The 22,197-nt window shown below is 36.8% G+C and overlaps 1 protein-coding gene across 10 annotated transcripts in view; it reads left to right on the forward strand.

Moving 5' to 3' along the window:
* TBC1D4 (TBC1 domain family member 4) overlaps nucleotides 1-16,349 on the forward strand; it is a 179,915-nt gene extending 163,566 nt beyond the window's left edge. For 5 of the 10 annotated variants that reach the window (XM_081045580.1, XM_081045579.1, XM_081045578.1 and 2 more), the window contains 5 exons: nucleotides 1,703-1,947; nucleotides 5,746-5,905; nucleotides 8,395-8,564; nucleotides 11,819-11,995; nucleotides 13,939-16,349. In XM_081045580.1, the coding sequence (XP_080901706.1) occupies nucleotides 1,703-1,947; nucleotides 5,746-5,905; nucleotides 8,395-8,564; nucleotides 11,819-11,995; nucleotides 13,939-14,172 (986 nt within the window). In that variant the 3' untranslated portion in view covers nucleotides 14,173-16,349. Of the gene's footprint in view, nucleotides 1-1,702; nucleotides 1,948-5,745; nucleotides 5,906-8,394; nucleotides 8,565-11,818; nucleotides 11,996-13,460 lie in introns of all 10 variants that reach the window. The other 5 variants (XM_081045577.1, XM_081045581.1, XM_081045582.1 and 2 more) reach the window with 1 other exon arrangement.
* The last annotated feature ends 5,848 nt before the right edge of the window (nucleotides 16,350-22,197 follow it).

Consider the following 22,197-nt stretch of genomic DNA (forward strand, 5'->3'; position numbering starts at 1 on the left):
AGCTATGTTATTGGATTAAATATTGTACATAGACATTTGATTATTTTCATCTGTGTCTCTAAAAGGGGATGTATTTAAAGTGGACAGATATTAAGTCCATTTGTGAAAATAAGGGATTGCCTTATATTTGGAGTTACTTTTATATTTTACATTAGAGCATATAAAAATCACTGTCTAAAATCTAGTTTTGATCTCTGTTGTTTTTAGATGACAAACAGTTTTTGTTAGGAAAGGGCCCAACTCAATTAATATTTTTTGAGCCCAATAAAATTAAAAGAATTTTACAGAGAAACTGAAAACTTCAGTTCTCCTGATTTTACTACTGAACTGTGGTTTTAGGCAAATTACTTTGTTTCTGAGTTTCAATCCTCTTTTTTGAATGAGTACATTAAACTAGGTCATCGCTGTGCTTCCCTGCAGATCTGTGGTTCTGTGACTGGAAATTGATGAGACTGGAAATTGAGATCTTTTACATTTAGGACTAGTCAAGATGTTCTAATAAAGAGCAGGAGATGATGAGATCAGATTACTGGGACTTATTTATATAACTTATTTATAGTTTTCTTTAACAAAAATTCTAACTGAGAAAGTAAAATGATCATTTTAAAAATTGCTTATTTGACTCTACTTGTAGCTATCTGTGTTTCCTCAGTGTGTTCTTGTTACTTTCTCATCTCTTTCCAGTTACTTGCTCTGCAGAATTAATCTTATCAGTTCCTGGGGTGGGGTGGTGGGGTTGGGGAACCACAATTAAGCACATGCAGTGGAAAACATTTAAAAATCTGGCATTCTTTCAAGTTTTAACTGACAAGACTAGTCATTTCACAAGAAAGCTAACAAACCCCTTCATTTTCGTGACTCAAGGAGAGTCCCCTACGAGTGTATATAACTGGTGGTGTAGATTGGGTTTGCTTCTGTATTCAGCTTTGCAGAGATCCAGGACTGATTGTGTTTGCTTGCTGAAATGTCTGCTAATTTTATACTCAGAAGTGAATTTTACAGGGGATTTTTTTTTTTTTTAAATCCGCCTGACCCTTTAGTTGCTTTGCACTTTTTGGATATATTGAATACAGAAAAAAGGTCTACATGGCTCATGGAGGTGGTTTAAGAAACATAGAGCAAAGGATGTTAGAAGAAGAAGTATTTCCTGAATGATAACTGAATGTAAAACAAAACAACCCCAAAAAGTCCCTCCAGCATCACATTACAAGAGAAGCAGGAATAAATCTGCTTATGGACTATTAAGATTTCCTTTTAAATAATATACCTTTTATAGAATTCTGATTTCTTTTGGAGGGTGTTCTTTATGTGAACTTAGAATCTGCCTTGGTTTACAGTCAGAATAAATTATGTCTTTTTCTGGATAGGTAGGTCTTTGATTTGTCGGTAGACCTTTTTTCTAGAATGAAGTACTTGTTAGCATTAAACGTTTGCTTTTCTATCCTATATGTGGAAATAGGGTGGTGGTCTGCTGGCACGTAGGACTTGGGACTTGCTAGTGTGTGTGTGTGTGTGTGTGTGTGTGAGAGAGAGAGAGAGAGAGAGAGAGAGAGAGAGAGACTCTTAGTTTCATGAGTACTTCCAAACAACTCACTGGTTTGGAAAACAGTGTTTATTTCTGGAAATCACTGAATTACAGTTTCACTATGGTCTCCAAAGTCTCAAGACATCTCAGAAATATTTCTTTTCTTTTCCTTTACAGGAAGGACATTTCCTACTCACCCTTACTTTTCAGCACAGCTTGGGTCAGGGCAGCTGTCGCTCTTCAACCTTTTGAAAGCCTACTCATTGCTGGACAAAGAAGTGGGTTATTGTCAAGGGATCAGCTTTGTGGCCGGAGTCCTGCTTCTGCATATGAGTGAAGAGCAAGCCTTTGAAATGCTGAAATTCCTTATGTACGACCTAGGCTTCCGCAAGCAGTACAGACCTGACATGATGTCCTTACAGGTGAGGCAGGAGATCTTCACGAGGAACGAGTAAAGCTGTTACCAGAAATCTTAGCGGCAGCACTCGTCTAAGTTACAGTGGATTTAAGGAAATTGGGACCCAATTGTCTGGCATCTTGGATAAATGTAGAAGCATGTTTCAGTCCACGGTTTTAGTGAGGGATATGTGATTTTGCTAAATCTCTAAGTATATGTCATCCAGGTGCAGAATAACTTTTCCATAAAGTTCCTAAAGTGAACATATGAGCAATTCAAGAAAGGTTGTGGGTACTCAGTCTCTATTCCCTAAGTCTACGTGTTACAAGGAGGAAGTAAAAAGACATCTTTATTCACTTTTCCTCAACTTGTCAGTTGAAAAGAATCCTAGATCTTTTGTTCAATATCTGAAAATATAATGTCATTTACTTTGAGTGCATAAGTGGCAGATATCTATGTCATGGCTCTTCTTGAACTTACCATATCTCCCTCTTTTTATCTTAAGGTCAGATAGGTTCTCAGAGAGGAAAACATGTTCCAAGTTGGTGGTACTGTTTCAGCCTGCTTTTCTTAGTGTGCTCTGAAGAAGCACTTGTTGAGATATTTTGGTTAAGTAGGATATTCACTGCTGTTGCTGTCTATAACCTGTTTCAAACTCCCTGTTTACACATTTCTCCTCTCTAGTTTAAACTTCACTTTCTTTAGAGTGTAGGTTTCTAACAGGAAGTTTAAATTTTGTTTATAGATATGATGTCACAAAACCACTAGCTTGCAATTTAAAGCTTTTATTAACAGTAGTAAATATATAAAGGAAGACTTTAAAGAGAGGAATGTCAGGGTTTTCCTCCTTTGAAATGAGGTAGGCATGATACACAGTTAGTCATAATATTATGCTTTAGATAAAAAGTAAAGTATTTTTAAAAATACCCGGGGTGCCAAAAAATGTATATACGTGACTTGTATTCATCTTTTGTAATCGGTATATATTGAGTATTACAATTTTAATACAGTTTTTTCCTTTCTTAAAATGTGTATATATTTTTTGGCACCCTCTGTATACTTTTTTTCCTGGTTCCCAATAATCAGTTTTTTCATTTAATATTTCAGTTACCAACCCACAGCAAAACAGAACTGTGCTTTCACTCTATGAATGTTATAGTAAATGGTATTTTCTTGAGAGGATGAGTGGAGAAGGAGTGTTCCGTTTTTCTTTATCCTTCAAGATGAATTTTTTTCTTAGGAAGGTGGGGCTTTGTTCTCAATGTTGGGCTTTTGGGTGTGAGTTCATATGAAGATTGTTCAACCAAGATACATAAATCAGATACAGTGATTTGATTCCTAATTGATGACTATTCATAGGTTTCTAAACATTCCACAAGTGAAATAATAATGACTGTGGAAGGTTTTATTTTTTACTTTATGTCTAAACAGTTTACCTGTATCTTACATCGGATAGAAAGCATTGGTGCCCTTGTAACCAATTAAATAAATCTGATTTCTAGAAATACTAGTTTGGTGGCTATCATTAGAATTTCAAAGAATGGAGAGTACCTGTGAGTAGTTGATTTTGATCATAAATGGAAAGAGAGATACAGCTATCACTTTAAAAATGCAGTGATTTTTCAATTTAAAAATGTCTTATCAGTTTGACATTATAAAAATTCATATAAATTGGATTTATACATTAATGTAATATGATCTGCAATTACTAGGAAATCTGTTATATCTATATTTATGAAAATGCAGATGTTTTAAAATCTTAGGTGGTAGCATTCTTATGGGCCACAAGATTAGGGGACCTTATTCTAGGAGGGTAGATCTTTTTGCTCTGTAAAGTGAGATACATACAATTCTCCACTTTCTAGAACAGAGAGTGGTTTTTATCCAATCAATATGACTTTCAAAAGTGGAAGCAGAAGTGGGGCTGGGATCCCTTGGTAGGATTTCTCATTACCTGGCGTGAGCTTAGCCATTGCAGGATCTGGGTCTCAGTTACCTTATCTGTAAAAGGAGGGGGCTGAGTTCCCTTCTAACTATGTCTCATTATGTTTTGAGTCTCCTGTTTTCTGTGTCAAGTATAAAAGCATTGTATCTTTTTATATGAAGTCTTTGATCACTACTTTTTCCCGTCTTCTTTCTGCCACCCTCTTGTCTATCTCTGCATCTCCCATCTGCTAGTTCTAGCTCTTCCATCTGAAGATTTGCCATATTATCTGTAAGGTAGAATGGAATAATTATTTATTTATAGAAAATGGCATTTGAATTATTAAAGTTTCTTTTGAAGAAAGACTGAATTGTGTTTTTATTTGACTTTTTCAAAAGAAATTTAATGTAAATATATACCTTGATGGAAGAAACGTTCTTCACCCCTAATTTAGAATATAGGAAAAAAGGTAAGTTCCTTTTAAAAAAATTAAACATTGAAACATTGCTTCTGTATTACAACCATAACCAAACAAGAACAGGATATTTTTGACGCTATGCTTTCTTTTTATTCTGCTAATTCGACTTCTCTGATTTTTGTACTATCAAAATACTAACTATTTTATAGATATACTCAATATGTCTAATTTCTAAATTGTAAATGGCCTAAAGGAAATATATGATTTTTTAAAATATGACTTATTAAGATAATCTTATTTTAAAACTCTTATGTTTGACTGTAGCTAAGCTTATCTTATAGCTACAACTTTCTATGGCTCTTTAATTCTTTCCTTTTACAGTTTGTATGGAACTTTACTTTCTACAGATGTGTGTTAAAGATCAAACAAATAATTTGCTTTATTTACAGATAGTACTTTCGTTTTTAGTTTTGTGCACTGGAAGCACCATTGCTGAATTCACAATGTAGCTCAATACTTTAATGTATTTTTATAGAGTTAACTATTTAAGGGTGATATTTTGATATGTTGTAATGAAAGAACTTTTGCTAGATTTTATAAAATATTGTATACCTTTCACACCAAAATGTCGAGCTAATGTAACTGCTCATTGAACCACTCTTTAATGCATTACTATATAAAAATATAAATTAAAACATACGTCACTAATTTATTATTTGCTATGGCTTAACCTGTAGCTACCACAGATATAAGAGTTTAAAAGTTGCTCTATGCTGTCTTGTAATTTTTTTGAAATACTAGTAATCAACTCAGTAGCCACATGAAATAATTTCTTCTTTTAATACGAGGGACATCCAGACTGCACTTTTTGCTTTAAAGCCCTTTGTCATGAAAAATATGCTGCTGGAATAGCTTGGATAGTAGCAATCACATTGCAGAATTCTGGCTCCATAACATCCTAAGCTTAGCATGTTCTAGCGCTACAGATTGCCTGGTGGGTCTAAGCCAGAACTCCATCACAAATCCGATGCTGAGCCCAGCGAGTAGCATGAGGCTTTGCTTCTGAACTGAATGTGGTACAGTCTTTAGAATGGAGGCTTTTCTGGAATTGGTCTGAAATTAGAATGGAGCTTGCACAGATAAAACTCCAAAAGCAATGCCTTCTTACCTAAAGAAAAGTGATCATTTTCATATATATATATATATATATATATATATATATATATGAAACCAAATCACACGTGATAGTGAAACTTGCTCAGTAGTCTGAGACGGCCTTTCCGTGACTTGCTTTTATGACCTCAGTTAAGTGAACTTGGACATTAATATCAACTTTAACATGATAATAATAAAAATAAAATGCAGCTTTTATTTATTGACTATATGTACATTTGTTATTAAACATTAGAGCAATAATGTTAGTATTTTATATGCCCTCAGATAAATGCATATTTTATTTTTCTTCTCCAAATTAATTTTAGATTCAGATGTACCAGCTGTCCAGACTCCTCCATGACTATCACAGAGATCTCTACAATCATCTAGAAGAAAATGAAATAAGCCCCAGTCTTTATGCTGCCCCCTGGTTCCTCACATTGTTTGCCTCTCAATTTCCATTAGGATTTGTAGCTCGAGTTTTTGGTAAGAGATGCCTATGATTACATGGAACAGTGTTGTTTACTGTAAGGATTATACTTCCAGCCATTGTTTTATCACGTGTTACACAGAATAGCAAATTGATAGTGGTATTTAATATACGTACGTGGCTCTATTCTGAGAGTAATTTGAAACCATATTTGTCTTAAATAAAATAGAAATTAAAAGGGAAAGAAGGAAAACTGGGCTCCTGTATTTGAATAAGCTGTAATAGAACAAACACTTCCTTTCATTTATACCTAAAAATCAGAGTCTACTTTTTTTTAAAAAAATTCAACCTAAAGACTTACTCTGTATAATTTTCCAAATTTTCTTACATATCTTTCCTTCCTCTTTTTTTTTTCCTCTTCCTCATTGTCCTCATTAACCTGAATTCAAAACAGAAAGAAACGTGTGCTAACTGGGTCAACACAAGTACCTATATCAATGTTATTTCTAATGGCATTTCTTGTGTTGTTAACAGGGTCGCTGAAATTCATTGCTTAAGTGACTCTCCTTTCGTGCCAGTGTAGTGGTAGCACCCGTCCCTAAGACTGGGTGGCTCAGGGAAAGCACTAGACACAAACAGTAATTTCCTGGCAAGTTACTGAATCCCTGTGTGGCTCCATCACAGTGTTAGGCACCGGGAATAAAGATATAGAATGGCAGGATTGATGATGATTCTCAAGTCTTTAGTTAGATTTGTCTAAGTTCATTATTTAAAAAGCAAAAATTAAAAATAATTAAAACTCTTTATCAGAGGTTTGTTCTAATCATGTTGTTTAGGACCTCAGAAAGGGCTCCTGCAGTTTTTATGTTCTGCTCCTCTATCTGGTTTCCATCGTAGTCAATATTTATAATTGTGCTTTTGCTAAAATGGAGGTTTTTTTCAAATTGTGAGTATGGCCCAATTGTAGGTCATTACTAGCTTTAGAGAAAAAAGAAATGAAATGATTGCAATACAATGAAAATATCAGATAATAATAAGGAAAGGCGTTGTTTGGAGAAACTTCCATTTTGAAGATGTATGTGTAATAATACTATGTATACACTTACCAGATGACGATGTATGGTGTCTTTTTTATTGGAGGCTGTGGTTTAAAAAGTTAAACACTGAATTAGCAGTAACACATTTAATAGACGAAGTCCAGCAAAAGAGTGAAATCAAGATGAACAGAATCAAACATATACCAAATTCCTCTTCTTTATTGAATATACACAATTGCTTTTCTCCAATAAAGTTTTCTCTGGAGCTTGGGTTCCTATTAATAGGTCTTCTGTAAATCCTTATACGCATATATTTTTTTCTTCTCAGAGAATAGTTTATCAAATCAAAATGATGTTATGATATTTCAGGTCAAGTCTCTTTGACTTACCCTTGGAAACTTGATATCAGAGTTCAAGAAACAAATCTCCCCAACAGTTTGTTTTTGTTATCAGAATAGCGCTATAATGGCTGCTAAATCCTTTTCTTCTAATTTAGTAAAGGATGGAGTTTCTCAGGAAAGGGTAAGATGCTTGAGCAAGAAGAATGACCACGTTTGGAATAACTGTTTCACAGTCTTTTTAAAGGCTTCCTGTTGTTTATTATTGATTACAGAATGGCATAGATTGAGAGAAACTTTTATATAAAAGTATTTGGTACTTTTCAAAACTACCGTGTTTCCTTGAAAATAAGACCTAACCAGACAATCAGCTCTAATGCATCTTTTGGAGCAAAAATTAATATAAGACCTGGCATTATATTATATTATATTATATTATATTATATTATTAGATCCGGTCTTATTTTAAAATAAGACTGGGTCTTATATTAATTTTTTGCCCCAAAAGACGCATTAGAGCTGATGGTCTGGCTGGGTCTTATTTTGAGGGAAACAGGGTATTGCACATTTGTATTTGTTAGAAACCAGAGTTCAAAGTTAGGGTAGCTTTTCTTTTTCTCTTTCCCATCTAATTTAGATTACATAATGGTTTTGATTTTTCTTTTAAAGTTTTTTTTGTTTTTTTAATGTCTTCTTTTATACATTTAATTACATAGTAACCAGTTCATTTGCTTTTTTTTATTATGGTAATGTAGTTTAAATAGTACTAATTGGTTATGTTTATTTGTGTATTCTCCTTGTGAAGAATTTAAGTATTAGTTGGATAACTGTCTTTGAGATTTACCTAGCCTCTGTTCAATTTGTCACTAAAAATTATAAATACAGATACAAACAGGTATATAATTTATCCTTTTTTTTAACCCTGACCTTATCAGAGATTCTTAAATAAGTAAAAAGAATAAACATCTGTTTGTTTCAGTCATATTATTTTTTTTAATCTAGGTGATTTTTGACCAGTTTTCTTTTGCGAAATATTCAGTGATTCCATTGCAGTAATTGAAAACAACAATTACAACAAAAACACACACAAAAATATTATTAGCACAAACAGCATGCTATTTATAATAGTGGATGCATCATTTTGATCATGAAAATTATATCTTTTTTCAGATATTATTTTTCTTCAGGGAACTGAAGTTATATTTAAGGTTGCTCTCAGCCTACTGAGCAGCCAAGAGACACTTATAATGGAATGTGAAAACTTTGAAAACATCGTTGAATTTCTTAAAAGCACACTACCTGATATGAATACATCTGAAATGGAAAAAATTATCACCCAGGTATGATTTAAATGTTTATAATAATGTATAAGATAACACAATTTCTGCTACTCATATATTAAATGTTTTAGCATGAAGAGGTAGTTTTGCTTCACAGGTGGTTTTTTTTTTTAAATTCGATCAGATATATTTTGTTTAGAAATGAGACTCGTGAAATTTCTAGATTGTGACATTGTCTAGGTGGTTGTGCACAGGAAAAGTGGTTCATTGCTACATAATGAGTTTTTAACGAATCTTTTAATTCAGACCAATGGTAAGGCTGAAGATAGAATTGAGAGTATTAGGAAGACCTAATAAATAAAAAAATGAGAAATATTTGCCTTTGTAATATTGTCAATTCTGTTTAAAAATACCAAGGGTGCCAAAAAGATGTACACAAGTGGACACTTTGGTCAGCGTTACTTAAGCAATAGTTTGCTCTTATCAGAAGTGTCTGGATGCTGATGGTAACCACTTTGAGCACCGCTTATAATTGCAGAAGTCAAATGTGACTTGTATGCATCTTTTTTATCAGTATATATTAAGTATTACAATTTTAATACAGTTTTTCTTTCTTAAAATATGTGTACATTTTTGGCACCCTCTGTATATAATGAGTACATGTGGTAAGAGCATAGGCTTTGGAATTAGACAATACTGGATTTGCATCATCTTGTAGCTCTTTTATTAGCTGTTTTGCTTGCACACATCAGTGTAACCTTCTGAACCCTAGTATTCTCACCTCCCAACTGGGACAGTACTGATCAGAGGGGTTTGTGAGGCTTAAATGATGAGACTTGTGTCAACCAGGGTCCTTGCAGAAATGGGGTCTACCTTCAGTGGTTCAAATGAGGATACATTTACAGAGGTGTGGGCAGGGTTAAAGGAAACAAACATGCATATCCAGATACCCAGCAGCTACTAACAGAGAGGAGCTGTTCTTACTCATGGTGCTGAGGGGACAGGAGAAGATATAATAGTGTCACCAGGCCCAGCAAGTTGCAGGGACTATGGAGGCAGGATCTCTGGAGGGTGTTGGTGAGCCATGCAGTGAAGGAGCAAGGAACACATACCCAACCAATTCTTTCCTGCCCCTCTGATCTCCTGCTGGCCCCTCCGACTGGCCATACCCAACCAGAACTGAGCAGGAAAGGAAGTGTAGAGAAGTGCAGGGAACCCAGGTCTGCCTCCCAGGGTCCAGCAGAATGGATGAAGGCAGAGAAGCAAATGAATAATCTGTACACAATATATCTAGTACCTGCTCTTCATAGGGACCAGGTAAGTAGTAATTATATGTTGATATTGTTCAGATGACATGAACAAGCTTAAAACCAGGTTTGTAAATGAGGCTGTCATCTTTTATGAGTATTGATAAAGTTTGCAACTTTTCTAGAGGCAGAAAAGGGAGAGTTTAGAGCAAGAGAAAGGGAGTATCTTGTTCTGGTGCCCTGCTACCTACGATCTGTGTGACAGTGGGCAAGTTACAACCTCTCTGAATCTCAACTTTCTCCCATACAAAGTGGGAATAACAACAATTATTCTATTTATGTTTCATATTGTTTTTAGGAGCAAATGTAACCAATTAGGTTGAAGAGTTTCGTACACTATAATTCACACTATAACATAAACTCATTGTATCATTATATGGAAAATTTTCTTTCCACTACCTGGAGTAAAATCATAAGCAGATCATTCTGTAAATATCTATGAACAGTTTTTATTTGTTATAATGTTCTATAAGCTGAAAAGTATAGCTTTTATTTACATATTTACTTGTTCATTTATTACATCTTTAGAAATATCTTTTTGGACTGGCAAGTAGTTAGAGATTGCACTTTTAGAGAGGTGTGATCTCTGATTTGAAATCAGATCTCCTCTCTCTAAAATTAATAAGGGAATTGCCTGGCTTTGGAGATTATTATTAAGATGAATGGACATAATTTATAGACAGGTAGATTTGGACTTGATATTATAGAGACTTGTTAAACAATTAGTTGATTAACCATGGAACCAACTGCTGATATTAAAGGAGAATGGGGTGAGCTTCACTTATAGTCACTGTAAAAAATGCAAATAATGCAGAAAAGCACAAAGCAGAAAAGAAGTCACTGCGAATCTCAACACCTTGAGATGCAAAACTGTTTAAACTTCCTTTTACACATCTCTCTTTGCTTATGTACACATATAAATAAATATACACATATAAATATGGGTATAGTTTTATATAAGTAAAGCATACTATACATATTATTGTATAACTTGGATGTTTGTTATTTATTAAAATATGTGGTATTAGACATTTTTTCATACCAGGAAATATAGATCTGTGCCGTCATTTTTAACTGTTGTATAGTAGTCCATTATGTCCGTATCCACTAGTGGAGAAAAAGTGATGCTTGTGGAAGAGGGGTAACCAGGTTGTCTAGAGTTCTCACTGAAATTCTAAGAATTGAGGTCTCTACTGGTAGTAGGATAAGGTAATAAGTCAGATTTTTCATGGTTTCTTTTCACAGTGTTAGTGTAGACACCATTGCTTAAATGGCAGCTGCTGCCTCACGTCCCCTTGCAAGTTTAGACTAAGGAGCTGTCACCTATCCTCTAACTGCTAAGTAAACTGTCTGCCTATGTGGTGGATATATGGGATAGAAGAGCATCCCCAACTAAAGCCTACAGCTCTGCGAGCGCTTAAGGTGTGCAATTTTGCAAATGCTCTGTGTGGTACAATATGTAAGGGACTCCTAAGAGGCTCACATAGGTTAGCAAATGGATGAAAATATTTAGTATGAGACCTTTCTTCCCCATTCACAAATCACTAAAAAGGCTTTGGGTCTCATTGTAACAGACATAGTCTATGCAATTTTGCTTACTACTCAGCAAAGATGATCTCTAACCTAGATAAGAGTTACTCAGTAACTGATATTGTTTATCTGGTATGCTACATTTTGGGATTATGTTTATTTTGGTTGCAAAATGTCTTTGAACATTAACTTATTTTAGTATCTTGGTGTTATTGTGAGAATGTTTCAACGGTGTTGAAATATATATAATGTTTCAAATATATATAATGTTTCAAATATAATCAAATATACATAATGTTTCAAATATAATCTGTTTGTCCTTATATTGACAGTCACGCTAGGTAGTCTTCCTTTTGGTATGTCATATTATTCCTCATTAATAAGTATTGGGAATCCTTGTGAAGTATACCGCATACATGGACTGTATCTTGGTGTATGTACCAAAGGTCACTCTAACCCCTGGTGTTTTCACGGCAGGTTTTTGAGATGGATATTTCAAAACAGTTACACGCCTATGAGGTGGAATATCATGTGCTGCAGGATGAGCTTCAGGAATCTTCATATGCCTGCGAAGACAGTGAACCTGTGGAGAAGCTGGAGAGGGCCAACAACCAACTCAAAAGACAAAACATGGACCTCCTTGAAAAGTTACAGGTAATGAAGATTGACCAAAACAGTACTCAGATGCCTCCTGCCTGCACAGAACTATACCAGGAAAGATAGAAATGTGATAAGGGTTGAACAGTTGTGACGATGGGCCTATGTGTCAGACTATGTCCAAGTGCTGTGGGGATACCAGTGCACATATCAATTTAAATATCACTTGGGAGAGGAAATGTACACTCACAAAGTAGTTAAATGGTGGTTCAAAGCAGAATCTGGTTAAGTACCTGTTGTTGCACACATTTGGTTAAATTCAAGGGAGGAGGGGTTACATCTGGGACACTGGGACCAGTCTGAGAGACTTGGGGCTTGAGTCAACTCTGAAGAGTTGGTGGAAGAAATGAATGAGGTGTTGTGGGAGAGAGGGGTTTTAGTGTAAATAAGGCGGATGTGGCAGAACAGCAAAGTAAGCTTGGCATCAGTTTAAGATTTATGTTGAGGAGAGATGGGATAAATATGAAGGCAGAATTGTAGATAACTATCTGTGTGAAACAGAAGACCATGTCTTTCATGCTGTTGAGAGGGAAATCTCTCAAAGTTTTTGAGCAATACTTTAGAAAGACCAATCTGGAAACTTAGATGAGAACAGATTAGAATAAGGAGAGAATCAGGAAACTTAGATGAGAACAGATTAGAATAAGGAGAGAAGGTAGGGAGACCAGTTAGAAATCATTTGCATAAATCTGATTGGGGATGATGAGAATTGGCTAAAATAAAATTCACATAAATGGAAAGAAAGGGAGACATATTTGAGAGAATTGAATGAAAATGTGTAATACGTAATCCCTGACATCAAGGAGTTTACAATTACTAGGGAATATAAAATACTATATATTTATTTATAAATGAATGCAAATTGACAAATGCAGTAAGCAGTTTAGTAGAAATTAACATTCTGCATCTGCAAATTGTATGATGTGTGCTGTGTATTGAAGCCCTGAGCTGCGGGGCTTAAAAATGTGCAGTGGTAGGGGAGGTCAGAAGGTGAACTTTTTTGGGGGTTGAGGGGGAGATTTCCGAGTTAGAGCTTCAGTGCCTAATGGCTCCTTGGCTTCTGCTTAGCCCCCACTTTCCAATGCTGCACCTGTTCCCAACCTAGAAAACACTACAGTTTGCTTCTATGTGGTGAGTCCTCTGGACCAGGTAGGAGAGAAAGAGCTCAGAAATGAGGGAGCTCATTTGGGGAGTAATTGCTCTCCAAGAACAGGGTCTCTAACTTCTTTCACGTCATCTTACATTAGCTCTGGCCCCTAGAAAATTGTATGCCTTTTCCTATTCAAAAAAAGAGCTAGTGTTGTCTGTTTTCAAAAAGAAAAATAAACGGTTGGGCTATTATGCGTTGTTACGTGGATATTTCAGTGGTGATAAACTGAGGACTTCCTTATGCCGGAAAGTGGGTTTGCACCTGCTTTGTACTATAATTTTTATTAATGGTTCCCAACTGTTTCATTGACAGTTCAACGTTACCACCACGTCCGGGTTCCCAAGTTACACGGGCACCCTGACACCCATAAAAACTTACAGGATCCTAAGTACGTGTTTGGGAAACGCTGCCGTTCCAGTCAGAGAGCAAAAAGCCTCTTTCAGCAGGCCAAGGCATTGTGGAAAATCTCCCATTTCTTCATGTCAGATCCCACGCACTCCAGGGAAGCCCAGGTGTGGGGAGTCAGGCTTCTCACCACCTTGGGATCATGACTTCCCGTGACCTTTTTGGTGTATTCAGTGAAATGAGATGTATTGGGTCAGTGCCATGGTTATATTTTTGAGAAATCTATAAATCTCCATGGAAGGTTTCAGAGTATTTGCTTCCCACACTATTTTGTTAAGTCAGATGATATGATTGGTTAACACATGTCAGTTCTGGCTGCTGCTACAATGAAGAACCAGAGTCTTCAAATATTTGATTTGGAGGATTTTTTCCCCCCCTCTCACAGATAGCTCATGCTAAAATCCAGACCTTGGAATCCAATCTGGAAAATCTTTTGACCCGAGAGACCAAAATGAAGTCTTTAATCCGGACCCTGGAGCAGGAGAAAATGGCTTATCAAAAGACAGTGGAGCAAATCCGGAAGCTGCTGCCCGCAGATGCTCTCGCCAATTGCGACTCCCTGCTGAGAGACCTGGACAGTAACGCTAACAACAAAGCCAAGACGGGAAACAAGCCATAAGTGACACAGAGCTGTCCTAGCAGCACGTGCTCTGAGAAGGCTCGGGAAAGCAAGAGCGGCCTGCTGCTGGCCCCAGCCCGGGACACCCGGACACTGAGCTGGCGAAAGCCAACCACCCGAGTCCCAGCCCGAGGGCCTTGCTCTCCTTAGTTTGCCAATCCGAAGCCATTGTGTATAGGTAGACTGGTTTTTCTTCTTGTTGTTGACTGTGTACATATATCCATACAATGGACATAAGGAGTTCATGCTTTCGGATCAAAGGAGTAGATGTATATTTAGAGCAATTTTTTTTTTGCTTGTATTTTTTTAAATCAAAACTTCATGAAATCCACGCCAAAGGGAAGCTAACGTGAAATCCCCCTTGGTCACATGTGAAATCATTTTGTCTTTGTAGTGAAACAGACCTAGAGCCTCTTTGCCTGGTTGAAATACACTTGAAAAAAATGAATGTATTTTTTTCTCCAAAGAACAGTATGTTTCACTCAGTGGTGAGGAGGTGGAAACATTTGTGTAACGTTATGTGTATCTGTCTTAAAAAGTACTGATACTGTATGTATCTGGAAAATGACTGATTGCTAGTCATGCTACTTTGGTTTTTTCCAGGAAAATGGGGGCCTTCCTCCACCCCCGGGCCTGTTTTGTGCCAACTAGCACATGATGCCTCCATGCATTTTGAGTCTGGTTAGGCATTTCTTTAGACTTGCTTACAGAGAAGGCAAGATGCTGTGGTGAGTCTGCCCATCCAGGTCAAGGTGAGAGAATGTTCTCAATTTTCTTGCAAATTAGACCTGTATTGTAACTCAAACTAAAAATTTCAGGTCTTGGAATTTTAGTTTAGTACTTAAATTGTCTAGATCAGCTTTTCCCTTTTTTATTAAAATTACTCCTACAGTTGTAAACAGACTCCCCTTTCTTTGGTGCCACAGTTGGTGACAAAGATTTGCTATTTTCTCACCAAAATGTGGGAGCTCTTCGTTTTGTTCTCTCTGTTATAATGAAGGTTAAGAAAATATAATTACGATTGGTTTTCTAAAGATGATATTCTGTGTTCAGGTACTTTAAAAAAATTACTATTATTATTATTTTGGCCAATCATTAGACTATAGCCAGCTTGTAATCATCTTCCCCTTTCATGTGAAAGCTTATGAGAACTGTGAAATGTTTAAAGCAAACTATTAAAATCCTTTGGAAGGGGAGGAGAGAGTGGCACCAAGCCCTTCTGAAACCTACAGTTCTGTATTTGGACTCCTGACTTTCTCAGCCACAGAGAACTTATTAGAGGACATTCTCGCATGCTCGGTGTGTAGAAGGGAAGTAATTTTCAAAGTGCACATGAAATTCTCCATTTCAGAGATGATTCTGTGAGAGTGTCTCTGAAAGTGGAGCAGCATTTTTGCCTTTCCAAACAATATTTATCATTACTGCTTTTCGCAGTACTTATATTATCACAAATGGATTATCTGGGACACTTTTCTTCAAAGGGAGCTTGTTATCTACACAAGCTGCAGTGTATTACAGAGTAGAGGAGTAAAGCTCTAACAGTTTCGGAAAACTTCAATGAGCAGGTGACATGTGTCTCATACCTTCCTCCACACCGTTACTCAGTGTAAATGTAATGACTCGTTACAAATCAGCAGGCCTTCTAATCCAGGCAGTTTCTTAAAAGGAAATAAAGTCTTAGTAAAGTTAATGTAATTTCTAGGTTCTAGAAAATGCTGATTCTAGGTACCTCATTTACTTGGGGACACCAACTGATTTGTTGCTTGGATTCCCCCCAAATTTCTCTATTTGTAAGGGGAGGTGTTTTCCTATGAGGGATACGACAAATATCATCTGGGTACTGTTATCGTCAGGTGATGAAAACTACCTGATGTGTATGATACACAGGTGGTAGCCAAGGAATCTTCAAGTCGGGAAAAGAAACTTTTCCTTTCAGTTGTTCAGTTTAAAGTAAATTTTATTCTGGATGTTCAAAATCAACATTATGAATTGCATTACGGTGTTCAGAGATTGAGGTGTCTTGGATACAATATTTGTTTTGAAAATGAACTTCCTTTTCTTTTGTGATTTTTTAAAAAAAATGTTGCATCGGTTATGCTTCATGCCTTGTTACATCCTCATCTGATATATGTAATATCTAGTTCATTTCCAATAAATACATTGCTACAGTTTCCTTGACTTACGGCTTTTACTTTTGTTTGTAATAGGAGAGAAAAAACTTTTGGTTAGAGTCTTACAAAATCTGCATGGGTTGGATTGTTGCTACTTAAAATTGGTTCACTGGTAATTCTTTTTAATAGAATCAGAGACACTGAAGACAATTTATAGAAACATTTATGAAAGTGCATTTTTGGTTACCAATTTTCAACTTCTTCCCCAAGCCAATGGAGCTTTTGGCTGATGAATATAAAAAGAAAAAGACAACACTGACCAATTTGCATTCCACCACTTTTGTTTTCTGTGCCCTCTCATAGATAGCAAAGGAGTGAAAGATAATAAGAAAATACATTTTTAAATTGGGTTAGCTTCTGAATAAGAGTTAGGCACTTATTGGTGGATAGGATATGAATGTGTTTACATATGATCCACACCTTAATATTCTCAAATGTGTTTGTAATTCAATAAAAGGACACTATTTTTTTTTTGCTAACTTTAGGACTAAATATTTTGCATTACATGTAGTAGTTAAACTTTTAGTGTCAGTGTAGGATTACATAGTATGGTCTGTTAATATTCATGTTACTCATCACCATTTCACCATTTGTTTCATTGTGCTAGATTAAGAATAGGAAATCTGTCATCTGGTATTTAGTCCTCTACCACACTGTGTCACTCTTATTAGCTGTGATATATTGAGAAAAGCACTGGATTTAAGACAGGAAGTCTTAGATCTGAGTCTGGTTCTACCACTCTATTCATTCAACAAACAGTTTTTGTAAGCCAAGCTATACGCCGAGTGTTCAGAGGTGAAGAAGATGTAGTCCTTGTTCTCAATGAGTTTGCGGTCTAGTGGCAAGAAGATAATTAGAAAACAGAAGAGTGTATACTATAACAAGTATGCAAAGTGGGGAAGTGATGCTTGACCTGAGCCTAGAAGAGCCAGTTGAAGTTGAGCAGGTTGTATTAAACAATAGATGAATGAGAGAGGGTGGTATATATCTGATATCATAACTAACTCATTCCTTAATCTTGAAGTGTAGTTAGTGTCCCCATGGGGGAGTGGTAGGAGATGAGTTTCCTGACAAACAAGGACTGTATCATGAAGGTATTAAGTAGACCTCGTGAAGGAGTTTGAACTCTACCTAGAGAGAAATGGTGGCCGTTAATAGGTCAGTACCCTGGAGAGAGATATGATCAGATTTGCTCTGACCCGTTTTATACCTTTGGACAGAAACTAGGGAAAATGAGAGACTGCAGTTAGGTAAAAGCAATCAAAATCTTGGCCTCCAAAAAGGTAAAAGCCTGAGCTAGGGCAGTGGTCTTTGGGAAAGTAAGTCAGCCTAGACTTCTCTCTGATATCATTTGTCACTGGAACCTGCTAGTTTTGTCTGCCAAATATTTGCCTATCTCTTCCCATCGCTACTGCAGATACCTTAGTTCATGTCCTTGCTCTTGGTTTTTGCCCACTTGGTTTTTGTGTTGCTGAGCAAGAAACACAAGCAGAAGATGAGGTTGAATGTCTTTGTTGAAGAGATGGGGGGGAGCTAGGACAGAGAGGAAACCAGCTGGAAGCATAGGAAAAAAGCAATAGAAGAGCTATTGAGAGGGGATTTTTGGAGTGAAATGCTGGTTGCTCTAATAGCCTAGTCTCCCTTCTATCTCCCCATAACATTTAATACAATGTCAATTTCTTGGTGCTCCACATTGTGAACCAGATTTGCTTTGAAGTGAACCCTGCTTCAAGGTGAGTGCATTGGTATTTGATAAAGTAATTAAGAAGTATCATTAAAAATATTGGGCCATTTTCCCTTGACAGCATAATCTAGACTATCTGGGAACAGATTTTCCTTTTTATTAGGGGAATAAAAGTTGGAAAATGACTTATGGTGACTAACTTCAGTGTTAACGTCATTTAAATGAAAGTCACTTCAAAACGTTTGGTAGATGCATGTGGTTCTCTAACGCCTAGTTTTTCTTCAACTCCAAGTTGCATCATCTCTTTTGATTTAAGGGAATTTTAACTATTAGATAAAAATATGTATTATGCAATCTAGGATTAATGTCTATCGAAGTCACATTGGGAAATAGTCCCTAATTTTGTATTAGTAATTTCATCGTTACAAATTTAAATGGGGGAATAATCAATTAGTGGGTGTTTTAAAGAGCACCCACTGATCTCAGGTGAGTCTACAGTTTGCATCATTTAATTCAATTCATACAATATTCACTGAATATGTAATGTGTACGCTGTACTCCAGGAGAGAGACGCAGGTAAATATCTCTATTTCAGTTTGGTGAGTTCCATAATAAGTCATGTTTGAAGCTTTATTTGTACATAAGTGAGGAAACAGTTTTGTCCAGGAAGGCAGCCAGGAAAGCAATGGAAACTTAAGTGAGCCTTGAAATGTCAGCAGAGGATCAACAAGGGGATAAGTGTGTTTGTGGGGGTGTGTGTGGGGGGGGACGGCGCCAGGTGGAGGGAGGAAGTGTGAAAGGCACGAGGACAAAGACTGTTAGCCAGACTTTAACATTCTTTAATGAACTATTCCTCAAAACATCCTATCTCTATCTCTGTGGTGACTAATTCAGTCTATAGCAGTTTGTAAACTGAAGTTTTTCTAATAACCAAAGAGGAGTTTTGGATCTACCGCGAAGACGACCACCTAAAGCAATGGGAGGTTTCCCAAAGGACTTTGTCTGAGAGAGATCACCTCGAAGGGACTAGTAGGAGGGCAGCCAAGCCCCATCAGTCATTTTTGCTTTCTCATGACTACTCATCAGCAATCTCCCTTTACCTCAGTAAGAGATTTGTACTTGGCTTCAAATCTAGGAAACACAAGAGATGCATTAGGAGTGTGGCTGTTAAGAATTTAATTAAAGCATTCCGATTCTGTTGGTTTTAGTCTTTAAACTCTGACTGTTGAAGTACTTAAATGACAATCTGCCAGTTCCCTCTGGAGGGTTTAGTCATCAGTTGGCCTGATGATTTTGGGCTTGTTTTTCCCTTAAGTGTATGTGACTGAGTCATAAATGGAAAAATATAATCTTGAAACAGGTTTTCATCTAGGTTTGAAAAAAATTAATTACTTTTAATTATTAAGGCATACAGGGATTTATTCAATCATGGAGTGGTCTATTGGTATATTTTATTACTGAGCGTTCCACTAGATGGCACTATTGTTTCAATTTATTTGCATCAATCTCTGCTTTCTTTGGAATCAATGGGCTTCATGGGACAGACAGCAAGCTACTTGAAGAAATTATGTAGTTCACCATTCTGCTTCCAGGTAAAGTATCTCCCATATGGGAAAATCAAGCTTATTTAGATATGCCTTCAGGGCAACTACTTAAGTCTCCTTTTGTAACATTTCTGAAACTTAATCCTGTTTATTATCAAGAAACTGTTTTATATCAAACCTATATTTTTATTACTGCTGTTTAAACACATTTATTCTTCCTCTGTTCTCAATGGAGATTTAAAAAACCCAGATTATCTTCTTATATATAAAAGTGTTTCATATATAGAAGACCAATATAAAATAATATAATTTCTTTTAAGTTTTCATCACATTTCTTCACCATTCATTCTGCCTAATTTTTGATAAGGTCTGGAATCCAAATAGAATCCAAAATACTCCAAGGACTTTGGATTGCTGTTCATGGCTGCTTCATTTATTAGTTTCCCAAAGTTTTAGCAATGTGGCCTAACAATAGTTTCTTGGGATCTCAGATAAATACAGAGAATAAAGCTAATATTGGTTTAAGTCATTACACTTCATTCTGAAATTGATAATAGAGACTAGAGTGGACAGGTGTTCATCAATTCTGTCTCGTCCTGGCCAAACCATCTTTGAATACTTCAGACCCTTCCACCTCCAGTCCTTGTTATTCCCTCTACCAGGCATGGCTGCCATATCCCCACCCTATGCTTTATCCTCTTGCCTAGCTTCTACACATCTTCAAGCTCACATGAAACATCATTACTCAGCGGTTATTCCCTGAGCCCACGATCATCTGCTGCCCTGCAGACTATGTCATGTATCCCAGAATAGTCTCCTTTAACATCTTGCACTTTACTTCTGTAGAATTTTGCACACATGTTGCAATTTAATTATTTGTGACCACGTGTTTAATGTTGATTCTTTCCCCCATTAGACTCTATTAAGTTAGGGATAAGGACTGTTTTGTTTTGTTTTGTTTTTTCCCCCCACATAGCACTAGCACTTTACTGGGAATAGAGGAGGCACATGGTGGGCACTCAGTAGTCCTATTTTGACTAATGGACTAACTTCTGACTTATTTTGCATCCTTTCTTTTTCCAGAGATATAACGATTCTTCACAGGGCAATTATCAGGAATCAGGAGGTAGTGAGAAGCATGGGTATTCAAAACTCTGAAAAGAAAGTCAGGGACGTGGGCGAGGAGCGGGAGAATGATACACACCAGTTTGATAAGGAGAAAAAGCCAGATTTTCGGTTCCGTACTATGGGCAACTAAAATTATTGATGGGTTTTTAAAGGGGGAAATAATATGGTCAGATGGTCACAATTCACCAGGAATGCTGAATGGTTCATGAGGACAAAGACCATTTGTGCTGGCAATTGATCTCTTCCTGGCTGGTTGTCATTCCATTTCCAGCTGTTATTTTCGAGGTTATTTTACCACGCTTTGGAAACCTTTCCTACAAATGTGGATGACAACAATGATGCTGATAATAACAACATAATATCTAACATTTGCTGATCACTTCCTGTGCAGCAGGCACTGGCCTAGCCACTTAAAAGCTTTCTGTCAGTGATCAAAGCTTAGCTCACATAACCATCACCTGAGGGGCTCCTTGTTTAACACAGGCATAGGGTGCATAGCTCCTTTGATTGCCCTAAGCTTTATTGAGCATCACAGATGTTGCGTTTTTACAAATTGAAGGCAAGACCTTCCACTATAAAAAAGATTACGAGTCACTTTATCGCGGTGCTTGCTCTATTGCGGTGGTCTGGAACCGACATGCAATAACTCTGAGGTACGCCTATCCCGTTGCATCACTTCCAGGGCTTCTAATAGGTGTGGGTGAGGCTGATAATTTTCATGTTTCTGACAATGTCCTAGGTGATGCTGACGCTGCTGGTCCAGGGACCACACTTTGACAACCACTGCATTCTATCATTTAATCATCGCGACAACTATAAAAGGTAAGTACACTATCGTTTCCTTTTTCTAGATGACGAACCTGAAACTTCTGAGTTTCACTCACCTGTCTAGAGTCTCACGGTTGGTAAATGGCAGAGCTGTCAAATGCAGGTCCTTTTACCTCAAAACTTGATCTTCTTAACCCCTAAAGCAATGGTTCTCAAACTCTGCTTGCCTCGAAATCACTGCAGGAGCTTTTCTAAAAATTCAGGTGTTGAAGTTCTACCTTTGTCCAGTGAGTCACGTCTTCCAGAGTAGGATGGGCTCTCTGTTTGAGAAGCTTCTCAGGAGATTCTAAAGTCTAGCGAGTTTTGAAAACAATGCATTTGGCTGCACATTGTAATCTCTTGAGAGTTAAAAAACAAAACAAAACATCTGATCCCATCCCCAGACACTCTGATTTATTTGAGCTAAGGTGTGGCTTAGGAATCGGGAGTTTTAAAGAGCTCCCAAGTAATTCTAATGTGAAGCTTGAGAAGTATGAGAACCACTGCACGAAGAGTGTCTCTTAAACTTGACTGCTCATTTTTTTGAAACACTTAAACGTGAATTCATTATGCAAAAGAGAAAGGTAAAACGGGGAAAGACTCAACAGCAGGCTTTAGTAGGAAGGCGCACTGAGGGTAGAAGCCCTGGGTTTACGTTGTTTTATTTTCTAACTCTTGTAACCTTGGGTGA

The sequence above is a fragment of the Rhinolophus hipposideros genome (genome assembly GCF_964194185.1).
Source record: "Rhinolophus hipposideros genome assembly, chromosome: 4".
Taxonomy (NCBI): domain Eukaryota; kingdom Metazoa; phylum Chordata; class Mammalia; order Chiroptera; family Rhinolophidae; genus Rhinolophus; species Rhinolophus hipposideros.